Raw genomic sequence first — 26525 nt, forward strand, 5'->3', positions numbered from 1 at the left:
TCATAACGACCGAGATTATACAAAGAAAAACAGACACCACCACTGAGTTTTGAAAAGAAAAGAATCTGCATGGATGATGCCGTCTTTATTACCAAAAGGAATAATTAAATCATCCATTTGGAATTAAAACACATTCTTGCAAAAAAAACGTAAAAACAAAGGAAAAAGATAAAAATAAAATAAATCAAAAGTAAAGTCGAGCCAATTTAATGGCGATCAACAAAATGAAGCAAATAAAACTATAATGAATCTATATGTGAAGAATAAAACCCCGTAAAACGATTTCAGGGCACCTTGTGCCGTCTGGCGTTCCAAAGTTTCCGGGGTGTAGACAGCCCCTGGACTCTGCACTTGTTGTTTCCGAGGCGCATGTGAGGTGGGCCACTGAAGTCAGTTGGCATTCAACGTGTACACATTATCGTCGAGCTTAGGGTTGCTAGACTAACACTTGATCTCTTCGATTTCATCATCATGTTTGTCATATATTTTAAAGCTAAAATGAAGACGTCAACTGCTCTGATGGTTTTCCTGATCAAAAGGGTATGTCCCTGTGCCGTAGAGGAAGTTAGCGAACACCTTGGCTACATCCGCGCTGCATTTCTCCCAAAGCACATCAAATATGCACTGCTCACTGCCCCGGCCTACCCTGCAAATATAGACAGGTACGCCTGTGTATACATATAAATGTTTATACAGCTTATTATACATGAATGAATGTATATAACGCAACATTGGCAATATTTCAGCCATATCGTGGCGATATTATACATGTTGGAGGTCTCCCGATGATTGTGAGTTTCCTCCCACATAATGTTGGCCGCCGTCGTAGAAGTGAAATATTCTTGAGTATGGCGTAAAACATCAATAAAATAAATAAATAAATAAACATGTAGTGGCTTAGCTCGGAGATTAATTGATCGTGTCCATAGCTATGCTTACACATTTATATGACGAGCAAGAGGAAAAGATGATAACTTCATTAAATTACCGGTATCACATGATCTCGTCAAAATTTCAGATTAAAAGTTGATATGCTGGCGTCTAGGTAGGTTTGCTATAACAAAACAACCAAGACAATGGATTTTATGGTCAGTTGTCTTTTCTCTTAATTGGTCATGAACACATCTGTATATACATGCCCTTCCATCTGCTTTCGTATGTCTCTCCAGATACCGGAAGCTTGAGTTTCTATCAATTCATCAGCATGTCGCTGGAGCACATCTCGAACACAACGGGTAATAAGGTTGGAAACTTCATTCAAACAAGATTGCTGACTTGCTAACACTGGGGAAATAACGTAAATACAACGAATGTAGGCTTGTGTACATGAAGCAATTGAATTGAGGTTCATAAAGTAGGCATGTGATGATAAGCTAGACAAAGTAGGAACGTATAGACTTTGTTGGCTCTCAAGAAAATAATCTGTCAAATTTAAAAGAGTCTGCTATCTGAGTGCATGATGCTAGAATGTGTTTTGTTCTTGTCACCAGTTATCCTGTTAAGTATATAGCACTTACATGTAAAATTCTATCAAAATCAGCATGAACATTATATTACACTAAATGGGCACTATGACTGACACAGTATCATATCATAATATACCAGAATGCATTCTAGCATCACTCATGCAGACAAATGACCTCCTGTTACAATTAACAGATTATTTCTTTTTTAGTATAGGTATTGTATGCCAGACATTCGTATATAACAATATCGTTAACGATGACGGACTTTCCGCATCAATAGCAATAATCGCAAGATCAATTTCCAAAACAAGGTTGAACATAAATCACCAAATATCTAATAAAGTATATGTACCATGGATAAAATAAAAGATACTGAAACTAAGCACACTGCTGCCGTCGTATAAGTGAAATATTCTTGAGTACGGCGTAAAACACCAATCAAATAAATGAATAAATAAATAGCGACGCATGTTGTAAAGAGAAGCCGGTGACAATTTTTAATTAAGAGCCTTATAGAAACATATCAATACAATATAGCGCAGCGTAATGACCCTGGAGCCTTAACCAATGCGGTCGCTGTGAGTTCAAGTCCAGTTCATGCTGGCTTCCTCTCCGACTGTAAGTGGGAAGGTCTGTCAGCAACCTGCGGATGGATGTGGGTTTACCCCGGGCTCTGCCCGGTTTCTTCCCACCATAGTGCTGGCCGCCGTCGTATAAGTGAAATATTCTTGAGTACGGCGTAAAACACCAATCAAATACATGAATAAATAAATAGCGACGCATGTTGTAAAGAGAAGTCGGTGACAATTTTGACAAATCAAAGAAATATCAGTACAACAGACACCAGCATGGAGAACCAAACTGGAGCGTAAATTTGTGCCTGTGATGGCTGACAAAACGGCCATACGTAATCGGTGAAATCCCCACCACTTGTCCATTTACTTCGGTTAGGGTTTTATTCTAACTGTTTGTGTAAATGCTTAATAGTTATAGCAACTTACATGGGAGCCTACTAGCACCATGTGGATTTAGCAGATTTATATGGGGAAAAAATGCTGTTATTATAAATGGAATTTAGTGGACGTCACAAAATGTGGGCATCACCTTTACCTGAAAACAATGCAAAGGGACCAAGCCTGGGGAACCAATCCTACGTAAACTTACCGCCCTGCTCGCTGCAGAGGTAATTGACGCCTAGGCCAAGCAGATCCATCAGGCTGTTCCAAACAGGCAGTCCTTCCTCTCCCCAGCCTGTGTCGCAGTCTCCCACAGCGTCTCGCATGCAGTCACCGATATTGACAGCGTTCGGGGTTCTGCATTGAGCAAAGCAGCATATCTACTTTGATATTAAGAATGTAGGTGATATATAGACCTTGTAGACGGGAGTTACATGTTTGCGTGTGCTTTGTCTCATGCAGGGCGCTTTGTGTCCATAAGCCTGACGAATCTGTATGTCCTTTTGTCAATCTAATGGGAGAGTATGCGGAATTTCAGGCATATATTTTGTCAACATCCTCTTTGTCTGCCGCCATCGTCAACAATTCTTGTGTATGACATTAAAGGATACAAATATAGGAAAAGGTATATACAAGTATGTATGGGTTTTTAAGGAAAATGAAGACAGACATGCCAAAACAATGTGAAAAAAGAGTAAATTTGAGGAATATTTTGTGTTTCCTCTATTTTATGCATATTTTCCGTCAATGGTCGGAAATATTCGGAATTGACGTCATCGATGAAAATACTGTGAAAGCGGGGCCAGCTGAGCGTTTCCAGTTCTGGCTCTCTACCCAACAAAATTGTGTTTATGAAAAAGCTTTCTGTTCTCCTCATGCAGAGGCCCCGTACGTAGTCTGCCGTCTACTAGCTCTGCTGAAGTGCTCACAGATCTGATACAACTGGCGAATTAACATAACCCAGAATGATCACCTCAAACACTGAGTATAACATCACAATATATCATGATGTTGAAGTAAAGTTAATGTGAATGAACAAAGAGAGGTAAATACGAGTCAAATTTCACCATATTTGTTGGAAGAGATCGGGTTTTAAGCATGGCGACTATTTGTGGTTGACTTGTGTGCGATGGGTGAAAGCTATATGAACGTTAATGAAGGCACCTCCATATCGACCAATGAAAATTTTTATTCGTGAGCCATATATTTTTTTTTTTTTTTGCTCGAGGCGTTCACTGGCTAACACGAATTACCAGACTTTTTACTCGTATTAGAAAACCAGATTTCCTTTCAACAGAGCTAAAAAGACTTTCTTACCGGCAGAACTGGAGCATTTTTGAGAAGTTAAATATGTCGCCGTACCCCGTGCCGAGGAGGGCGTTTTGGTCATAGCCCCAAAGGCTGTAACAGTGTTCCATCCCATAGACATTCTGACTTGAACAAGCCTCTCCTTAAATGAAAAACAGCAAAATGTAAATAAAGTATATACCGCGGGTATCCACTTAATGTTCATTTAATGCTTGCACTTTTGAAAACACCAAATGTAATAATAATAATAATAATAATAATAATAATAATAATAATAATAATAATAATGTTGATAATGTAAGCGGAACAATTAATATAATAAAAGATGAAACTGTGATGAAACTGTGAAATACGACCTCTTATTAATTAACAAGTCCAATGTTTGCACTGTCAAAAAAAATATTGGTACAAAATTGTCTATATAACTGTTGTGAAGGTCGGAAGAAGGTTGAATATGGAGGGCGGACACCGCCATGTTATATGTACCTGTACATCTCCAAACTGGAAGAAGAATCTCCCAAACAAAACAAACATCTGCCAACCCAAACAAACTTCTCTCAAACTGAAAAAAAACAATATACGACCAAACCGGGTAGTCTACAAGCACCTCTTAAGCCAAGCGAGCAAGCATGCGTCTCCCTATACGAAGATTAAAGGCTTGCCAAAGAAGCGTCTCCCAAACTGTATAAAGGCTTGCCAAACATGCATCACCTCAACCAAATAAGCATTCACAGAACCAAGCCACATGTCATTGGAGGAATCCACCTACGTAGAACAACCATCGAATGAATGAATGATTATGGTTCAACGCCATATCGGCAATTTTAGTCATATCTTGGCGAGAACAAGTTCAAAAGAGGAGCCAGTAAATGGTTTTCGATAGAATGAAAACATCAAAAATGAAAAGCAAAAATAGACGAACGTGTTTAACAGTTCGTTACAACAGTTAAAAGCAACCAAACCTTAAGAACAACCATCGAAGAAATCTAAGGCGCTCGCACCCGAAAGTCAGAAATTCTTATATATACACATCGTTCAAGTTAGATATATAACAAAAAAAATTAATCTGTTAATTTAAACAGAAAGTGTGTTGTCTGAGCAATGCTGGCTAGAATGTATTGTGCTATGACAGCGGGTTGTTCTGTTAAATATAACACACATATTCTGTTAATTCAACATAACGATCCTATTAGACAGATTAACAGCATATTATGTTAATTGAATATGACAGAGTATTGTGTTATAATAACGTAACACATTCTGGCATCACTCAGACAACAGACTGTCAGTTGAAATTAACAGAATAAATTACTGAGTGATGATAACTACATTCACATTCAGTATTTTCCAGATTTGCAAAAGCTCCCGAAGGATCTATATATCAAACGGTGGTGGAGACAGAAAAATCACAACTATATGCAAACTTAGGTCAATCTCAATGACATCATATAGGTTCAGTATAATATAAGTACATGTATGACATAGAGCAAAATATTTTCAAAATAAAAAACTTGCACTTATACATAGATCAAAGCAGAAAATTTGGGATGATGCTGAGGACGAAATGAATTAGGAACAATTAAATGTCATACCTGCTGTGAAATGGACGACTGTAACAGAACAAACCCAAAGGAAAAGTAGAAACATTATGCTGCTGGAAGCGTATCAACCTTACAGTGATTCATGTGTACACCAGTTCCCTCTGGTATACAGGTATACATCTGGTGTCAATGTCTCTATATATATACTTTATACTCTCTCGATTTCCTCTTGTATTTCCAAGCCTCAGATAATATAATGAACTGGCTAACACTGAAATCGTTGAGTAAATGTCAGCACAAATTGCCGATTGTTTGGGTCGTATGAAGACCTTTGCAGTGAGGTATATATGTATACATGTAAATGTCAATAATGTTGTAATAAAAATATTATTCGAGAGAGAGAGAGTATCCCCGTTAATGTATGATTAAATTATAGACTCAGGCATGTATATATGTTCATATATTGTATTTGTTCACCTGTTTATTTATGCATACATATACGGTATGTGCATTTTGCGACGTTTTCCGCACAGTATATTCGTGCAGGTTACATGTTACATGCACATAACGATAAAGGCATGCTTTCCTTCTGGACTAATACTGTATGTTCAAAACCGCAGCCGAATTTTTACATTCATGTAGGGGGATGACTGGAGTATACGCCACTTCACTGATTAAGTGACTATAGTCATCTTCTGGAAGAATACAAAAATGGCTGACAAATAATATTGGTACAAACTTTATATATTACAGCTGTTTAGAAGTATATATAAAACAGAAGCGTGTATGATTAACATAGTGCCAACGCCGAAGCCTCCCACCAATGCGGTCGCTTTGAGTTCAAGTTAAACTCATGCTGGCTGCCTCTACCAGCAATCTGCGGATGGTCGTGGGTTTCCTTGGGCTCTGTCCGGTTTCCTCCCACCATAATGCTGGTCGCCGTCGTAGGCCCATAAGTGAAATATTTTTGAGTACGGCGTACGGATATACACTGTTGCCCAAAATGAAGGAATAAAATATTTTGCACCAGATTTTCCCCAAGAATTTGGGCTACCAAGAAAATTCTAGACAGATTTACCATCTTCGGTTAAAGGTGGAACCATTTGCAATGTTCAAACGTCCACAGAATGCAAAATGGTGAAAAGGAATACAAAACCAGAAGATTTAGCTTCAATTGTTGGGATTTAATGTGACCATAGGATTCAAATGAAAACAGATGAATCGATGAACTTGACAAATGGGAATGCACAAATAAGGTCTCAGTAACAGATTAAAAGTCTCTAGTAACGTGTATGATCACCTCTGGCACGAATGAGGGCAGGAGACGCCGCGGCATGTTATCAACGAGGTTGTTGATGACGTCAACGTGCATAGCGTCCCACTCTTCCCTCAGAGCCCGTGCCAATTCTTGCAGGGTTTGAGGTGCATTGTCCCGGTCCTTGATCGTACGGCCAAGGACATCCCAGGCATGCTCGATGGGGTTCATGTCAGGCGAACAAGCTGGCCATGGGTCTGCTCCACACCCTCATCCCAAAGAAATTGTCTGACAACGTTGGCCCTGTGTGGCCTGGCGTTGTCGTCTTGAAGCCGAAAGTTGTTGCCGTAGACTTGTCTTGCATGTGGCAAGCAGTGTTCCTGTAAAATATTAAGATACACGGCGGCGTTGACGTTTCCTTCCGTCACGAAAAGCTCCGTTTTGCCACCATGATGAATGCCACCCCACACCATCACTGAACCGCCAACACCTTGACGGGTCCCCCGGACACAGTCATCATGGAGGTTCTCGCCACGCAATCTCCGAACCCTTTGTCGGCCATCTTGTCAGTCAAGGGTGTACTGCTTTCGTCAGTGAAGACGACGTGACGCCAATGAGCCGACCTGTAACGCCCGGTGCCCCCTAGCCCAAAGGAGTCGTGCAACACGATGCAGAGCAGTCAGACGTGAAAATGTGACCATCCGTCTTGCTCGATGCCTTGAATCAATAAGTCGTCGATTCACGGTTTGGCGTGAAACACGAACTCCATAGTGTTGCCTCCACAAGAGACGGAGACGGCTGGCTGGCATTCTGCGATTTGTTCGACACGGGTGAATCAGTCTCCTATCCTGTCGTCTTGTGGTCGAACGTCGACGCCCTGTTGACTTTCCTGGCGTTAACTGATGTACCTCTCTGACGCGTTTCAGGATCTTAGAGATCGCACTTTGTGATATCCCTGCATAAGTGGCGATAACGGCCTGTTTAAAGCCTTCCCGTCTTAGGGCAACCACCCTCCGTCGCATGACACTTTGAACTTTTATGCCAAAATTTGCGTCCATGAAATTAGGGATGGCCTAAACAGAAGGCCTGTTTATATGGGGGTGCAGCCGGAGAGAAAGTACGAAACTTAAATTGTCTCGCTTTACATGGCTCTCAACCGAGAGCCCTTCCACGTAACTTTGGCTTCCACTTACATAAAGGGTCCTTCGTATAATAGTTAGGAGGAGCCAAGTGTGTTGCAGGGAGGAACAAATACTAGTATTTTCCAGAAGTGTGACCTGAATTTATTTTATTCCATCATTTTGGGCAACAGTGTAGATATGTTTTGTTATATTCAATATACATGTGTGCACATGCATAGGCCTTTATGTCGGGTCAGTCGTAATATTATATGTGTTGGCAGAGGGGTTATGGTGTTATCCATTTGAGCGGTCAGATTTCACCTGTGCATGAAGCATTTAACCCCGCAGATAAACGCCATTTATGGTTAACTTGCAAACAATTGCTGCCAGTTTGATAGAATGTAGGATTTGCGTCCTGTATTTCTAAAACTGGCATTTTACTTTGAGCATGCGTGGTGATAATTTGAAACAATATATAGTCATATACATGTAATTTTCCCCGACTTAGTATAGCAGCTATATATAGTATACGAGAAGCCACTCTGTCAAATATCAGCACTGAATTGGCATGGTGCATGGCTGATATATATAGCCACACGAACGTCGCAAAGGTCGCGCTCGAATATTAGCCACCATGGATCGGTGCATATAGCCAAGTCGATGAAAAAATCCACTAATCACTCCCCCCCCCACCCAACCCCTCATCATGCACCCATCCCTTTTTTCAGGAAAAAAAATTATAGAGCAAAGGGACCAAATTCCGTTTTCATGTAATTTCCTCCGACTTGACGGCAGCCATCCGAATGATCTGAATCACGACTGAATTTGCATGGTAATATGTGAGGAGCCATGCTCTCCTGGCCGTGTGGTTCAGACGCTTACATGTGTTTCATTTACTATAGCTATATTTTTTTAAACCCATGTAGCGAGATTAGCTGATGGTGGTAGCTATAAATGGCTCGATCCCACGAAAACAGCGTATAGGCCTATGCTATACCGTAATATGTTGGTTTACGCTTCATTGCAAACTTTGAATAACAACTTGAAATTTCTATAGCTTTCTTAGTTCTCGTATTGCAGGTTATGGACATTGCGTAACTTCAAAACCTTAATTATTTTCTTTTAGTATATATTTCAGAAAGTTACAAACATAGAAAAAAAAAACAATTAAAATATGCATATTAGGTATCACCAGCCCAATATACACCACGCAGCTACATAGATGTTGTGTCAAAATTAAAAGCTTTTTATGTCGTCATATATTCGTCCAATGGCGAGCTTCTAAAGTTTTAACGGATTTAAATGTTTTCTTCAAAATTTAATAATTTAAGCATAATATATATATCCATATCAAACTTCAGGATATCGATCCACCCGTTGCTTCTTGCATAACAAGATATATGCTTATTTAAGAATTTGTCTAAATTTATATGGCCGCCAAACTAAGTGGCCTTGAAGTACTAAGTGAGCTCTAAGAGAGAGCATCTGTGAGAATTTGCTGCCACATTTCAAACAGCCGGTATTTGCAGTTTTGTATAAAACAAAAAAAAAAGCTGGAGGAAGAAAAAAAAACGACATAGAGCATCGTTTGAAAAGTATTTTTTAGTCGTCCGATCGAACGGAAAACGACCCACAGCCTAGCGGCTTCCATGTTTCTCTCCATTGTGAAGCTAATCCCAGGAATTCATTATGTTATAGGTTTTCTTACACATATTACGCCTACTAATTATGGTATGAACAAGACATTGTAGCTGCAAGGGAGAAGCACAGAGTGTATGCCTACTTCCGGTCCTTATTTTGCTTACATTAGATGTTAGGCCTATATATACATTCGGATCTTTCCAGCAATAATAAAGAAAGGCAAAAGAAAGTCGGCAAACTCCACACCTTCAGTTCAAATCACTTTACTGTTATTTCAAGGGCTAGCAAATTAGTTCGGCTAAAGAAGCATAGGCCTACATGTACGTAGACTAATAACTATGCCACTTTTCCACGGCCCACAACGCGAGTGCTTTACGTTCACCTACGGAATACTTTCTCTCCTGTGCCGTTAATATACGCGATGCACAAGTGATCAGATGTTCAGAACAATTCATGATTTGCTTAAGAGTGGAACCTAGACCGTAGCCACTTGCGTCGGTCGTGACTATGTTTTCGCAATTCGGGTCGAAAAGAGATAGAACAGGACTGCCCACTATAGCTTTCTTAACTGAGCGGAATGCATGATCAGCGGAATCTGACCCGAAAAACCGGTCGCGTTGCAGTCAATCGCGAATCGGGTCAACCCGAGACGAAAAATTCGGCATAAATTTCGCGTAATACGCTGCCATACTTAGCCAAAACCGGCATTGGTCCTTATTTTCTGGAACAGGTGCGTCGGTGATTGCTTGTACTAGTTCATGTTTAGGGCGAATTCCCTGTGAATCAATCGCATACCCCAGAAAACCAAGTTCGAATTTTTCAAAATGAATAGTACTGAGTAAGTTACGGTCATGCTCGGCATGTGTTTTACCGTCTACCATCATGTCGTCAATGAAAACCTTCACTCCCAGGAAACCTTATAACAAACTGCTCATCATTTTTGAAAGCAAGACGGTGCAGACAAAAGACCAAAACAAATTCTCTTGAAACGAAACAAGCCGTCATGAGTGATAAAGGCTGTCAAATCACGACTTTCAATGGCTAACTCAAGCTGATGATAGGCGGATTTTAAATCCAGATGAAAAAAGCGAGTAGCACCATACATTTCACTTAACATTTCGTCTATGTTAGGTAGAGGGTACTCATCAGTAACAATGGATTCGCTTCGAGTCCAAGTTCAACTCATGCTGGCTTCCTTTGTCAGCAACCTGCGGATGGCCTTCCTTGGGCTCCGTCCGGTTTCCTCCCAACATAATGCTGGCCGCCGTCGTAGGCCCAAAAATGAAATATCCTTGAGTACGGCGTACGGATATAGATATGTTTTCTTACATTCAATATACATGTGTGTACGTGCATAGGCCTTTTTGCCGGGTCAGATGTAATATTATATGTCAAATCAACGCATATGCGCACGCCGCCGTCTTTTTCCACGCTACGACAACTGGTCAATTTTCTCAATAATATCAGTCTCCTCAAAACGTTTGAGTTCTTTAGAAACAGCGTCGCGTATCGCAAGAGGGAGTCGGCGTAACTTCTGTTTTACTGGAGTGACATCAGGGTTAACCTTAATCCTGTATTTGAACCCTTTGACCTTAAAGCTGGAAACTCACTCTTAACAGATACATGAGAACTACTGTTGGGAGGTAGGCCTACATAAGTAGTTACGTTAGACACCTTGTGGGGCGTTTAACAATTCACACTTCCCTTTCAACAGCTAGCGTTAACTGTGTTACATGTAAGAGTTCTGCCCTCTATATGTATCCCAAGACCTTGAATTACATCTTTACCGATCAGGCTGGTACCTTTAGGTACTACATAGAATGTTGTATTCATGTGTTGTTCAATGTTGTTCGTGTTATTCAATGTTGAATGTGTTTACATATATAACACACAATAGTATTGAAACAATCTATTACTTCAATGGTTTGAGTAGTGTAACTGGTGAATGTAATATTGTACAACCTTTTTCTTTTGTAAGTTGTAAGTCCCTTGTCAAGACTTTAACGTACACATTGCCATCGTCATTGCCAATCTCCGGTAAAGTGAAGAAAATGCGCTGAGCTTCCACTCCCGCAGAATGCAAAATTATGGCTCGCTTCCGAGCAGCAGACGTTTGATCAGTCCAACCAACAAGTAAGTACTTCTCAAAATGTCTCCTCCACTGAGACCATGACAAGCAAGGCTGACCGGGTGCAGGAAAAAAAATGGCCTTGGTGCACGAATCTGTAAAACCATTTCAGGAGATGCAATCGATGATGTAACGGACGAATTGGTAGCCATCCACCATGAAAAACTGTCCCACAAGGTAATCGGGAATCCTCGTTGCCAGATCATAGCAGCTTGTAGGGAGTAACTCAACGCAGTGGTATATACTGGTTTCCAAAACATGTACTGTATTGTTACATCTACCGTCCAGCCCTAGACAAGGCTTTTTTCCTCTACACGTGGTACACAGTGCCATGTATAATGACGTCATTCTACACCATTAACACAATACCATGTGCGTAGGACACAACAATGGCCGACGTCAGAAAGAAAGAAAACGTTTTTCAGTCTAGCACTAACAAAAAGCATGTAGCAAAATGGGCATGTATTATTCCGGAAATACGAAAACAAATCTAATGAGCATGCTGCAATAATTTTTGTTCCGACCATGATGAAAAGGACAGTTGAAATCTTTTGAAGAGTTTCCTCCAGAAAGATCAGGTGAAGTCCTACGGCACTTCTGCCTTGGTGTGAGGCCTGAAAATAGGGTGGGATTACAAGCGTCTTCATACTTTGAATGTCTTTGTCATACCTGCATGTAGTTAAATCACCGTACTGAAGCTCCTGTATCCGGACACAAATCAGTCGGCTTCGTCCCTAGCTGCTGAAAACAACATCATGGTGTTTTGTCGTGAACAAGAGAAATTTAACAAGGGCAAAGACTGAGTGTTGGGTGCCGAGATATCCCCTACTGAGTAGGCCTACGGGACTATCCGCGTCGTTATCCAAATCGACATCTTTTTTCACAGTATTCTGCCTTCTCATCTTCGCGCGTTTCATTTGATCAGCACTAATGTTGACCCTGGCCGACCTAAATCAGCTGATGAAGTGTAATGACATAGCTCTGCCGCCACCGACATAGGACAGCTCCGACATTTAATAATCATTTAACTGTACAGTGGACAATAATACTAATAGGAAATGACATCAATTATAATCTTCTTTCGACTTGGCAAGGCTCTAAACTTAAATGCCGACACGGACTGTAAATATTTTATTTTATTCACTACGTCTCAAAAATGCTCTTTATAGTGATAAATTCGCCTCGGAAAAATATTATCGACCTCGGCCAAATATCTACCCGTATACCCCCGGAAGGAAGACATTTAACTCATAATATATACGCCCCCTGTGACCGGTATGTTAGCCGTCAGGCTCAGTTTGCCACTAATAACATAGGCATACAATGTGTACAGTCATCGGCGAAAATGAAAGATCTGCTGCATATTTCCCTCTCTAACAAGAACAGTGCCTCGCAGCTGTGGCCACTTCCGGGTTGCATGAAACGATGGTAACTTCCGATTAAAAACATAGTTCCAAAACATTTGGCAATTTTATTTGAAAATAATTCATTTATGACTTATCTACGGATGTCAAGTATCCAAACTTTGTGGTTTGAACTTCAAACGATAGAAAGTATTTATTTTTATTTTCCACCCCGACCCATTTCTCATGTTTTGTTTTCCTCCGCGGCCTCATGACATGAGGAACTATTTTAAGTATCGCCATATTTGTGATTGTTTCATTTCATATTCGACGTGGTGTTTGTGTGATCTGGCTGAAGATCCAGCCAAAATGAGGGTCAAACTAGACCATGAAAACTCTAACATGTACAGATGCTGCTTTTGTTGTCATGTCAGGACAGGGACTGTGATTTTGGGTCTGTGGCGTTTGGTAAGTGACTGAACATCCTAAACAACAACAACATTATCAACACCACCAACACTACCACCATTGGTGTTGCGGCGACAGTTTTAGGTTTGTCCTCCTTTCAGAGAAATATGAAAATAAGGAGCCTTTGCGAATAGGAGCTTTTACAATTATGGTGGAGCTGTGAAGTTCATGTTGCTGGTGCGTAATTCAGAACCTCTCGATGAACTGACGTCAACTGACCAGCTGGAGATCTTGATGTAAACAGTATGACTGAAGATTGTGTTTGTGGTTCATTTGCAGTGTTTTAATATTCAGGAGAGTGTCATGGTCTAGTGGTTAATATGGAGGTACTAGTGTTTCACTAGTCAATCTAGATGGACTCAGTTTGCCATTTTATAATTCTGTCATTCATCGTAACACGGAGTCAGTCAACGCCTGTCAAAAAACATGGCGTGGATTTTAGTCTCCCATCTCCTTCAAACTGTTTGCAGTTCAGATCACTTCCTCTGCATGTATATCTAATTTTCCTTTGGAATCTCTAATACCACCCTCTTAATTTTCTGTCCACACCAATGGAACTAATTCACTGGCTGCCTTGTGGTCACACCGACCGCTAGAACTTAAGCGATACCGCATGCCTCGCGGTAGACAGCCATTTTGAAATGTCACAGGACCTACTTCTGGTTTTAAAATGCATTGAGTTTCAGCATTGAAACCCTTGAGAAAACTATCATATTTCCATCGCCATTTGCAAGAACAACTTCAGTCTTCGTAATTCAAAAAGGCATAAAAATGCACATGTATTTTAGTGTAGGCAAGTTCGGGTGCTGTCAACGCAGGCTTCATTGAAATTAGCCCCATCAAGTGGAAGTGCCTAGATGTGCGGCAATTTATTTCAGTGGTGGCGATTTACTCGGTGTTACATGAATGTCAGAATATTAAAATAACACACTGAGTCCATCTAGATAGACTAGTCTTTCTCTAGTTCCATTTCCTTGGACACACAAGGTGTGGGTTCATTTGGGGCTTTCCCCTGAACAAAGTTGTTCTGACAGCTATCTCCTTTGACGTCGCCACAGCAGGCTACTTAATTTTCGGGCTGACTGCTGGAACCTTCGTGAAACTCTAATTTATACATGGGAATAAGCTTTTTTGTTCTTTCACATTTTAGACCACGTCTTAAATTCCTTATTTAGATAACAAAAACAAGATTTTCCTATATCCTTTACTTTTCTTGTATCCTTTATTTTCTTTTTTTTTTTCTTGTCAGCTGACCCAGCTCCTTGTGCTCACTATCCTGACTGTGGCCATGATTCATCCAGAGGTTCTCAAGGACAACATGCCAGGCTCTGACACCAGCGTCACAGCTGAGGGTGACAACCTGTCCTGTAGATTTCAGTACCACAGCTGGTTTGAACAGAGATCCTTCACAAAGGGTAAGTCTTTGGTCTATGGTCAAACCACAGCATACGATTTTTTGAACATGCATGGAAAATGGGAGATTCAGGAAAAAGTTACACTAAAGGGTTCAGATAGCAGTAGAACGTGTTGTTTTCTTTAAACTGTGACGTTGCAGTGTTTGTGTACAATGTAGGTCTTTTAAGAGTGCACATACATGGATAATTGTGCCATTGTGAAGAAAAGAACAAGAGTTCATAGCTGTGAACTGTTTAGTCAGAAGCAGGAAGGAGTTCTACGAGTTCCCCCTTGCATTTAACTGAAGGCTTCATTGCCTGTTTTGAACTTAATTATATTTATTCTCCTTGTAATTGGTGTGGAGAGTAGGACCTACTGTTGAAAGGAAATCTGAACCACACTGTCTCACAAGATGTAAATTAGTTGTGTCAGATCTGAGAGATTATTACTCAGGGTGTTCATTTTGTTTTGAAGTAGCAGGCTGCTGCCCGCAGATGTTTGATCCATCATTAGTTGGGGCCCAGAAACTCTTGGAGTCTGGATGTTCTGAGGGGCTATTTGAGTCTACATGTATATACACAATTCTAATTAGTAAATGAGCACGTAAGAAAGTTTCAGATATAGTAAATATCATTTTTTACTTGTGCGTTTCTTTTTTCTTCCTTATTGACAGTATACATGTACATGCCCAGCTCTTATGTGCTGACACTGGAGTCCTCAATAATTAACAGCAGGAAACTGTGTCTTTGCAGTAAATGCAGCCATCACATTTCCACAATTCAAAAGTTCCAACTTACGTGCAAACATGTGAATGTGTACAATATTGTAAACACTAAATGAACAAAGTTAGCAATGAAACACTTTCTCAGAAAACATTTCGGTCGTGGCATAATGATATTAGTCATTTCTGTCCAATTGTCAGACTACAGTATCTTAAATCACAAAAAAAGGTCCAAATCAAAATCACTTTCAGAGACCGAAGACGCAGAGTGAGAGTTCATGTCTATATCTTGTATGAATCAGCAGTGATTTCAGACTAAAATCACTGACTTATCCTAATCCAAATGTACTTATCCTAATCCAGATGTGTTAATAATACAGATGTGTGTGGCTAGCCAAAGCCCAATAAAGGCCAGGCCTTATCTGATTTGTCACTACAAAGCAATCTGGTCTAATAGTAATTGCCTGCAAAACAGCTTTGTCACCGGAGATTATATATTACTCTTCAATACTTATGTACCTGTAATGTTTTCCACTGAAAAACTAAAGAACCCATGTCATTGAGTGCATTTCAGTGAAGTACTTCATTTCAAAGCATTGACACTAAGGATGGAGTCAATAGTGGAAAATAATTTCATATGATTTAGCACTGCACAGCACCAGCAAATGATAATAGAATTGCCCAACACCATGGTTGTAATTTTAGATATTTCCAGAAAAGACAAGCTTCATTAATCACAACTGTGACACAAAAAAGTGCTATTCATCAAATGTATCTGGCTTGAATGTTTCTAAAAGTTAACAAAGCAGGAGAAGAAGAACTAGCCTCATCCATTCTACTAGTGACTGATATAAACAGCAGAAATAACCCACAATCTGAGTAAAGATTTAAGTTAAATTTAAGTTAAATCTTTACTCAGATTGTGGGTTATTTCTGCTGTTTATATCAGTCACTAGTAGAATGGATGAGGCTAGTTCTTCTTCTCCTGCTTTGTTAACTTTTAGAAACATTCAAGCCAGGATACATGCATGTGAACTGTGCTTAAATTTTAAGCACAGTTCACATGCATGTAAATAGTTAAGTGTACTGGTAACTTATTTATGTACGTATTCTAAAACAAAATAGTTTGTTTAAATGCATTATTGATAAACTGAAGCGGAAACGCTATGATGTAAGCACTGCCAAGCTATGTATTTGATTTCGTACATAAATGTTCAACTCGCCACTAGTCCCTAAAATAAAGGCAACAGTCAGATTCCTACAATTTGACAGATTAACAAATTACATAGGCTAAACATATTTCTAAACAAATTGTACTGTTTTTTGTTTTTTTTGGGGGGTGGGTGGGGGAGGGGAGATATGAATTCCGCATATTGTACACTCCAAAGGTAAACCACCTAACATGTTTTTCAGATTCTGGGAGTACACATCATTCCTAATTTTCACGCCTAAATTCTTAATCCTGGAAATAAAAAAATTTCCAAACAAAACAAACAGTTGTCAACATTAACATTTAAAATTGGTTTTCAGTCCGTGTTTGGTCTCACATAATGAGAAAGCAGTCTCTGGAATTTTCATGCCTAAATTCTTAATCCTGGAAATAAAAAAATTTCCAAACAAAACAAACAGAAGTCAACATTAACATTTAAAATTGGTTTTCAGTCCGTGTTTGGTCTCACATAATGAGAAAGCAGTCTCTGGAATTTTCATGTCTAAATTCTTAATCCTGGAAATAAAAAAATCTCTAAACAAAACAAACAGAAGTCAACATTAACATTTAAAATTGGTTTTCAGTCCATGTTTGGTCTCACATAATGAGAAAGCAGTCTCTGGAATGCATTATTTTGAGTTTGTATACATGTACTGTTGTACATACTAGAACCTTGTGTTTGAGTAGATATCCAAAATTCATTTCTGTCGGTCATTCCATCTATTTTGTAAAAAGATACAAAATCATTCAAATCTTGTCCCTTGGTCCCACAGCCGAAGCGAAAAAGTGATGTTTGTTTCATGATTTCATCTTGGGTGTTTGTTTGTCGAGTAAACCTAGTCAGTGTGGCTGTTAGAAACACGTGGTTCAAGTCCCCCCCCCCCCCCCCCCCATACGAAGCTGTGAGGCACATTAGGACAAGTCATGGTTGGAAATGGGCACTGCATATGACATAGTACAACACTTTCCAAACCCTACGTTGCTCAGAGAGGTCACAGGCACCTGGTAGGGGTTACAGATTGCCATGGACTTGGTCAGGGATACCAGCAGTGATCTCTTACACCAGCTGACCAAGATCAGCTTTGAAATGACTCCCATCTGCCCAGTGACAATTAAGAGCAGTGTACAACTTTACTTCGCTGTGGAAAAGCTTGGTAAGATGGTAGTAGGCGACGGTATGTGATCAAATACGAGCCGGAGCTCCGCCAGCTACCGGCTTGAAATGAATACCGGCTTAAAATGAATACCCTGATTACTTATTGCCCTAAGGTATTTTGTTTCCAAGTTCAGTTTGAAAATTTGCAGTGGGTATACACCATGTAAGCAAACTGTTGAAGTGATGGCCATATGGTTTGCTTGAATCTCATAATACATACATCTGTAATACTCGTGCCTGCGTTATAATTTGCAATAAAAATTCCAATTGTTACTTCAGTAGGCAGTTTTAGCCTTTATGGAATTTGACAGTTTACATCTACATAGTGGTAATGGTGAAGTATTGCAAGGCGGTTGAGAGAGAGTGTTTTGATGGCTTGTTTTGTGTGTTTGTACAGAGACCTCTGTGTTGCCCAGCTGCTGACCTTCTGCATGTTTATCATCACCCTCTTACTGGTTTATGGAGCAGCTCGTGTAAGTCCGATATCTTCACACTTTCTCACATCAATAAGTCTGAATTAGAATTTCTGTGGCATCATGTCCATTTTTCTTTGTGCCACAGTTCAGAATTTTTCTACCAATATTCTGTATATCACAAATCAATTTCTCTACCAATATTCTGTATACCCACAAATCAATTTCTCTACCAATATTCTGTATATCACAAATCAATTTCTCTACCAATATTCTGTATACCACATATCGGAATTTTTCTACCAATATTCTGTATACCACATATCAATTTCTCTACCAATATTCTGTATATCACATATCAGAATTATTCTGCCAATATTCTGTATATCACATATCAATTTCTCTACCAATATTCTGTATATCACATATCAATTTCTCTACAATATTCTGTATATCACATATCAATTTCTCTACCAATATTCTGTATATCACATATCAATTTCTCTACCAATATTCTGTATACCACATATCAGAATTTTTCTACCAGTATTCTGTATATCACATATCAATTTCTCTACCAATATTCTGTATATCACAAATCAATTTCTCTACCAATATTCTGTATACCACATATCAGAATTTTTCTACCCAATATTCTGTATATCACAAATCAATTTCTCTACCAATATTCTGTATACCACATATCAGAATTTTTTCTACCAATATTCTGTATATCAGAAATCAATTTTTCTACCAATATTCTGTATATCACAAATCAATTTCTCTACCAATATTCTGTATACCTTATATCAGTATTTTTCTACCAATATTCTGTATATCACATATCAATTTCTCTACCAATATTCTGTATACCTTATATCAGAATTTTCTACCAATATTCTGTATGTCAGAAAATCAGATATTTGTCTTCCAAATTTCTGCACACCACAAGTCAGAAAGTTTTACATATGTAAAAGCTTAATCCTGTTAATGCTTGTTGATGTTTTGAGCATGATCTGGAGATTAGAGGCACTTATCTGTCAATTGTTAGGGCACAACCAGGTGCAGTTTCAAACCCGACATTGGACATGGTATTTGTAGATTCCTCTGTTTTTGATACATTAAGCAAAGTCTTAAACCATTTGTCTTCCGTCATTACAGTGTGCGTATTTGTACATCACATGTGTGAATGTTTGTCAGTAACTTGTCGAAGGCCTTTTTTTTTTTTCCACAGACTCTGGTTTCCTCCACCCATAAAACTGTCAGCCATTGATAAAGTGGAATAGGTTGTGAATTATTGAAAATGGTGTTAAGCAACAATCAGATAAATATGATAAATGAATAAATTCTTTGGTTATTTAGTTTGAGTTAATCTGGTGATTTCTATGCAGGGCCGTCCTGGGTACCTCATGCCCTTCTTCTGTATCCAAGTGTTTGACTTCTGCCTTGCCTGTCTGGCTGCTGTTGGCTACTTCTCATACATGCCCAATGTCAAGGAATGGATGACCTGTCAGCTGCCAGTAAGTTTTTCAGTTATTGTATTTGTTTAGCCCCACTTTCAGCAAACTTCCCTCATAAAAAGGAGCCTCATGGTTGTTTTCTCGACAGAACAGCAATTTTCCAACTTTATTAAACAACATTTGTTCTCTGTTTTCACTCTTAACTGTGTAATAAATGATAGGCCCTAAATTTCCAAATGTTCCTAGATCTACCCCTGAAGGTTCATATTTAGCCAGGTTAAGTGTAAACTTCAACTCACCTCATTTGCTTTAACCTTTTCTACACTGCTGCTGTGAATAATGGACTCCTAATGTGTCGGCAAAGTTAGTCTTTTTGTCTTATTGGCCATGCAAAATCACGGCTGCACAGCTCCCAAGGCTGCTTGAGATTTATGGCCTCAATGGTGTAGGTGGTACATTGATCATGATGTATTTAGGGCCAAAATACATGTAGAAGATCATCTCTTTGAAGGACCATTCTTTAGTTAGTGTCACCAGCACTTGTAATCCTTTATGCTTGAAGCACTGAAGCTCACCGAGTCGGTGTTTTTGTTTACAGAAGGAATTCCCTCTGCGCGAAAACCTCCTTTCTATGGATGGAGAATGGCTCATGTTGCTTGTTGTGATCTCCTTCGTGCTGGTGCTTTCCCTAAAGGTATTTAAAGGGTTTTATAGTTTCTGTAAAAAGTGAAATTTATATGACCTTACTGGTAGATGAAAATGATACTTCACATTGTTTATTATATTGCAAAGACAGGTTCAGGGAGAACACTCTTTTTTTATTATTATTACGTAAAAACTTTGAGATAAATAATAAATTAAATATCATGCATTGAGCTGAAGTTTTGTATTCCATCTCTTTGATATAGCCTTTGTTTCCATTCCTGATTCGTAAATGTAATGCTTTACTTTCTCAGGCTTACCTGGTTGGTGTGGTGTGGTCGTGCTACAGATACCTGCAGCTCACCCAAGCCTCTTGCAGCAATGTGCGCGAGTTTACAGTGGATCCAGACACTGAGGTCAGTACAACCGAAATTGAATGAGCTTCTCAGATTACTAAGATGGCTTGTTGCTATTATTTCAGTTTGATTTTATACATGTGGACTTAAGTAATGTTGTCATTTTAGAATGTTGAGTCTTAAAGGAGAAGAAAACACAAAAATGATGCAAATTTAAGATGAAAAGGTGTGAAAAGTTCTTCGTATATATGGTCTTAAATAATTTTTGGATTTTCCTGTACAGAGAAAAGGACATACCTTAACAACATACCTCATTAAAGGTGGAGAAAACATAATAATGAAATAACTTTCATACAAAAGAATGTTATTTGTAAATATGACCATGTGAACATTTTTTTCTGATTTTTCTTTAATCAGAAAAAGACATTCGAAGATAATGTTTGTATGGTGTGTATTTGGGACCACCTTTTGATATATCTAGTTTTTGCATAATAATGTTTCATATTTTGATGTGATTTTGATTTTGCTATTTTTGTCTAATACATTTATTTGAATGTAAATTTGTTGTTTTTATCGAAACACATGAAAACTATTAGAATTTTTTGTGCACATTTTGCTGGTCAGTATCGATGTTAAAATTCATAAATTTGAAAATCATTTCAATACGACAGTTATTACTGGCTGGATATTTTCAGAAAGGCAATATTTTGAGCTATTCAAAGGGAGAAAATTTGATCTGATTAGCTTATATTTTTTGCCAAAAATCTTCGGTATAGCTACTTCAAACTTACATTTCTTTGTAGTCATATCAATCCTGCGGTACCTATCAAACAAAACAAAACAAGAAAAACTCACACGTTTATATGGTCAATGGAAATGTCAGAATCTGGTAAAATGAGTATTAAACTTTAGGTCCAGTACAGCCTTCTCAAACATGGAAGAACAATGGTTCATACAGCTTTGTGTTCTGTTACAGATGCTTCTGCCTCCCAAGTATGAAGATGTTATAAAGATGACTAATGAGCAGGCTCCACCTCCACCATATGCCCCAAATTGAGGGGTATCTGGGCAATTGAACCAAACTGCCCAAGCCGGAGAGAGAATGGCGTGAGCAAGCACTGTCTTAATGTGATTTCACAAATATTTATTGTGTGGAATATTATTCAGATAAACCGTGGAAACAATTTTGCCTCAATATTTTACTTCTACAATTGCGTTTTTTCCTTTTTGGTTTTTTTTTTCTTTTGTTTTATTGATGTTTATATCATCACACAGTTTGTTCATTATGATGTAACTTTTAATAGGAAAGCGTTAAAGGATTTTATGCTGATGTAATTTTGTTCACATTTTCCCTTTAGTAAAGTGCAAAATTATGAAATACATTTGAGTTTGATAAATGTAGAATGTTATATTGTAAATAAATGCTCACGGTGGTCTTTGCTTTTGCTTATTGTGGTACCTCTGTATTTGATCTACATAGCGTGTGGGTTGTTAAACAGTAGCGCAAAATGGGGAATACTTCATGATCTATTATAGAAACACAAGTATAAAGGTATTACATGGCCAATTCCATAAATTCTTGCAATGTTAAGATTTAACTGTTGTATATTTACCTGATTCACATTTTGTCTTACACAGAAATGGTACTGACTGTGTGAAGATTTGCCAGTCGAATAGCGATTGTTTTTAACGAGAGTGTCATTTTACACTATTGTGGTTTGTGGCAATTGTGCTCCTGTGGGTGAAATTTAATGTTTTAACTCTAAATGGACATGAATGTATACATGTATATATTTATATATCTATAGAAATGGTACATACAAAAGACTTACCTGGACTCATGTTCACTTTTTGAAGGAAAGAGTTTGAACAATTAGTGTTACTTCTCACACTGATGATGTTAAAAAGTTCAATAAATTCTTTTTTCCATCGTTATACCCACTCTCTTATGCTTTGAAGGATGTCTGAATTACTTGCAAACGTAAGAATAATATTTAATGAAGAAAAAGTACAATACATCGTCTTTCACAAATCCTTTCCTTTTCCAAGTGAAAACACCTGTACAAGTAAAGAACTTTGAGTGTTACTTGTTAAGAAATTGTCATTTTCTTCGGTGTCAATAAAGAACAAATACAAAAACTTCTGCAGTATTTATATCATTAAGTTGTGATGCCAAAGGAGCTCTCTTGTCTTCGTTGGGGAGCATGGGCCCATTCCAGGAAGCAGCCGCAAAATGTGCCGTTCTTAACTAGAGTGATAACATACATTGACGAGGTAAACTATGATGACGTATCTCTTCATGGGTTAAGCAATTCGGGACTACTTCCATCGTCTCTGCTTGTGTAGCTGTCCGCGTAGCTAACGGTCGTTGAAAACCACGTGTCTCCTACCAAGATGACATGCAAAGCTGTATGTCACTAGTGGAAAAGTTTGTCAGTAAGTTGCCAAATGTCAGTTTGCTTAGCCCAGGCACTCTGGTTGACCGCCGTCGTATGTATGTGGGAAAATGTTTGTTATGGCGATAAACGATGATCGATCAATCCGGTGCCATTATGTTAGAAAATTTAGTGTCTAGAAAACGAGGAACGATTTAGAGACGAGGTGGTTTCTTTTTTAATCTACATGTATTATTGTATACAAGACTACTGCTTCAAAAAAGATGTCGAGTTTTAAGATTGTAAGCATGTTGATCTGTGTAGTGTGAACCAAAGAATGGAAATGTGGTTTGTTTGGTTAAAACGAAGGGTACAGTGGTTTACTCTGAGTACGACACTAAAGGCGTTGGGAACAAGATAAGCTACAATCAAAGATGGAGGGTACATTATCAACGACCTTAATACGAGTAGGTCTGGTTTGCTTTTACATATCTAGAAAACTACCTGGAGGAGAGTGATGAAACGTACCAGTTACATTCCATATGGGAGACCTCAGGTTATGTTCAAAAACTAGTCCGATCCGTACAGGAGTTTTGCATAATGTATGAAATCAATTATTCTCATTGGTTGTTCGTTTTTGTGTGATATAACTGATCTAAACAGCGTCCGATTTTGTCCAGGTTCTCTTCGTGTCTAACGTCCAATGAAGTTTCAAGTTAGCCTGATCCGTACTATAGTGACAACTTTGTTTCCACTTCCCAAACTGGAGACCCATGTTGGGTTGTTATTTGTTATAACACTGTCCATGTGTTTTAGTCGTTACCCATAGAGATAAAATACACGACGTACCCTAAATGACCCTAAATTTCGTCCATGATTAACTTGCCCATTTTTCCTGATTCCGAGGGTTCTATTGATTTTAGAAAAGTGTTTTGAGGTTTGCTTGTAACATGGGATGATATTCTAATAAAAAAAACTAAGTTTCAGCAGCAAAAAAAAAATTTTGTTACTTTTATTTGTCTTTTAAAATGCACTTTTGTGGGCGAAATTTGAGATCATTTAGGGTAGTCGTTGTTTAACTATCTACTTTGTAAACGTGGTGAAACAAATTTTACATGTAAAATCCAGTGTCTCGTTGAGTCTACGCTGGAACTCTTCAGGCTCAGTAGAGATGCCAAACGGCATGCTAAGCCAACAGTATCATCCCCAAAGAGTTTCAAAAATCGTTAGGTACCCTCTCTTCATCAAGTTGGACGTGTCAAAATTCTTGGCGTCAGCGTGGCTAAAACATTTAGCTTTGGCAAGATCAGGTAGGAGGTCATCAATAGTGGGGGTTGGGTAGTGGTTTCATTTCAAAGCAGAGGTTTCGGATCGATACCAAGACGAACGCGTCCATCCGGTTTGAAAACCACAACCATTGCTGATATCCAGTCAGTAGGCACAGTAACTGGCATAATTATACCTCTCCTGGTCAGAGTCTCTAACTCTTCTATCAGTCTGGGCTGAAGAGCAACAACGACTTTGCGACATGTCAACTTAACCGGTTGCACTTTCTCGTCAACTTCAAGCTGTAACAGACCTTCCAGTTTTCCTTCTCCTTGGAAAACATCTCGAAAGGAAGACTTGATTTTATTCAAGGTCACCTCAGACTGATTCCTTAGATTCACATCATTGCTCTTCTGATGAGCTAGCAGCATAATGTTCTCGATCTGTACCATTATAAGATTCATTTGTTGAACCGCTCTGGGTCCTAACAGAGGTCTGTAGTCACCTTTTACGATTACAATTTCAGCGGTGTACTTCCCACCATTCTTTGGGTTTTTCATGGAAATGCAGCGTTTTCCAACAGACTCAATCTCTGTCCGGTTAAACATTACAAGGGTTGTTGTGGATTTGTCCACTTTTCTTCAGTTTTCTGGTATGAAACATTTCAGTGTAGAGATTCTCGGGGAGAATGTTGACTATAGCTCCACAGTCTAACTGGAAAACGACAGTTTTGCCATTCAAGACCATACGGGCATACAGATAGAAATCTTTTTCCATCAGAAGGTATCTGTTTTCCGTTTGAGTTTAGTGATAACACATATTCTTCCTCAATATCACACATGTCAGTCGCTTCTTCATCACCAGTTGATACGCTTTATGCTGTTTCTGTTTACCTTCATTTGGACATTTAGATGAAAAGTGATTAGGCTTATTCATGTGCACTGCACACATCAATGCAAGATTTCAAAGTTAGTCTCTCATCCTGCAACAACCTTTTCCGAGTATTGTTGTCACGAATTCCAACGACAATTCTGCTATCTCCTGGTTGTCCATAATTGCAGGTCTTTGCAAGCTTACGCAGAACAGCAACGTGCAAGTCAACGGTCTCTGATGTCTCCTGGTCTCTGCGATAGAAGGAGTACCTCTCATAAGTTTTATTTGTTTCACCGACACAAAATGTTTCAAACTTCTGGAGGACAATATCTATATCCTGTTTATCCTCGTCCTGCGTGAAGGGTGAGCCATCAAAAATGTCTAAAGCATCGACGCCGATACATGTTAGCAGAGTAGCAGTCCTGTATTATTTTCTGCATCACAAATTCTAGTTGCGATTTCGTAGCTGTCCCACATCGGTCTGAATTTTTCCGAGTCTGCTGCCAAATTTCCTTAAAGTCCAGTTTGGTTGGCAGTAGAATGTTTGTGGGGACGTGAACATGGTCAGGGGCTTGCACATTGTTAGCTTGTTGCTCCGCCATTTTTTTCCAATTACATTAACATAAGTCAGCGTGTCACATACAGGGCTTCCGTAGAAATGGTACAGTAGGCAATAAACAGGAAATAAAACACAATATCCCAGTGTTCATTAGATTGCGCGCATAATGTCTCATACGCGACATCGTAGAAATGCAACTAGAACGCGAAGGCGAACTGTCCGAAACGAGCTTCCATAGTTTTTTTTTTTTTTTAGTTTTTTTTTATTTGCTCCAGCATCATGGTTAACAGTCAATCAGCGCGAATATTACCACAAATGTTCACAGAGTTCATTGGTATTAAATTCATCCATGCACTACGTTACAGCACATTCGAAGGCGTAGGCCCACTGACTACGGCTATAACAAGCACCTTGTATACAGTTCATGTACGGACCAATTCACCTTATATAGCACCTAATAATATATATGTCTGCTGTCGGAATGTCACGAATTGATGAAATAGGTGCCTACATATATACGAAATTGAAATTCTGTCGTAAATTTGCATAGTAAAACGTTTAGCCAGTGGGTGTTTGGCTGCACAGAGCAATAGACCTCTTGGCCTATATTTGTACGTTTCTTCAAAAAATGTAACACGTATAAGGCCTACATTGTGGTACATTCCGCGGAAAACTCAGAATTAAAAAGACATATATCCTGAAGTAAAAAAGTGAGATATTTTATTCCACTGGGCCAGGGATAACATAGACATCTTAGACTTACAGGTAAGTAAAAATTTCAAACATTAACCATGATATGTTCCTTTAAGTTATTTTATCTGAAATATGTTTTACAATAAATTATCCATACTTTACGTTACCAAGGAATATTT

General features: G+C 38.8%; 2 protein-coding genes across 2 annotated transcripts; one reads left to right on the forward strand and one right to left on the reverse strand.

Moving 5' to 3' along the window:
- Nucleotides 1–82: 82 nt before the first annotated feature.
- On the reverse strand, nt 83–5494 carry LOC135471806 (uncharacterized). Its single transcript, XM_064751157.1, has 5 exons — nt 5323–5494; nt 3740–3872; nt 2631–2779; nt 1140–1284; nt 83–646 (listed from the first exon to the last, which is right to left on the reverse strand). Exons 1-5 carry the CDS (start codon nt 5375–5377, stop codon nt 508–510), a joined length of 621 nt encoding a protein of 206 aa, XP_064607227.1. The 5' UTR covers nt 5378–5494; the 3' UTR covers nt 83–507.
- Nucleotides 5495–13051: 7557 nt separating this feature from the next.
- On the forward strand, nt 13052–22710 carry LOC135470727 (lysosomal-associated transmembrane protein 4A-like). Its single transcript, XM_064749764.1, has 7 exons — nt 13052–13227; nt 14477–14751; nt 18107–18182; nt 19514–19642; nt 20181–20276; nt 20539–20640; nt 21557–22710. The coding sequence occupies exons 1-7, from the start codon at nt 13129–13131 to the stop codon at nt 21635–21637; spliced, it is 858 nt and encodes a 285-aa protein (XP_064605834.1). The 5' UTR covers nt 13052–13128; the 3' UTR covers nt 21638–22710.
- Nucleotides 22711–26525: the final 3815 nt, after the last annotated feature.

Source organism: Liolophura sinensis, chromosome 7 (genome assembly GCF_032854445.1).
Source record: "Liolophura sinensis isolate JHLJ2023 chromosome 7, CUHK_Ljap_v2, whole genome shotgun sequence".
Classification (NCBI taxonomy): Eukaryota; Metazoa; Mollusca; class Polyplacophora; order Chitonida; family Chitonidae; genus Liolophura; species Liolophura sinensis.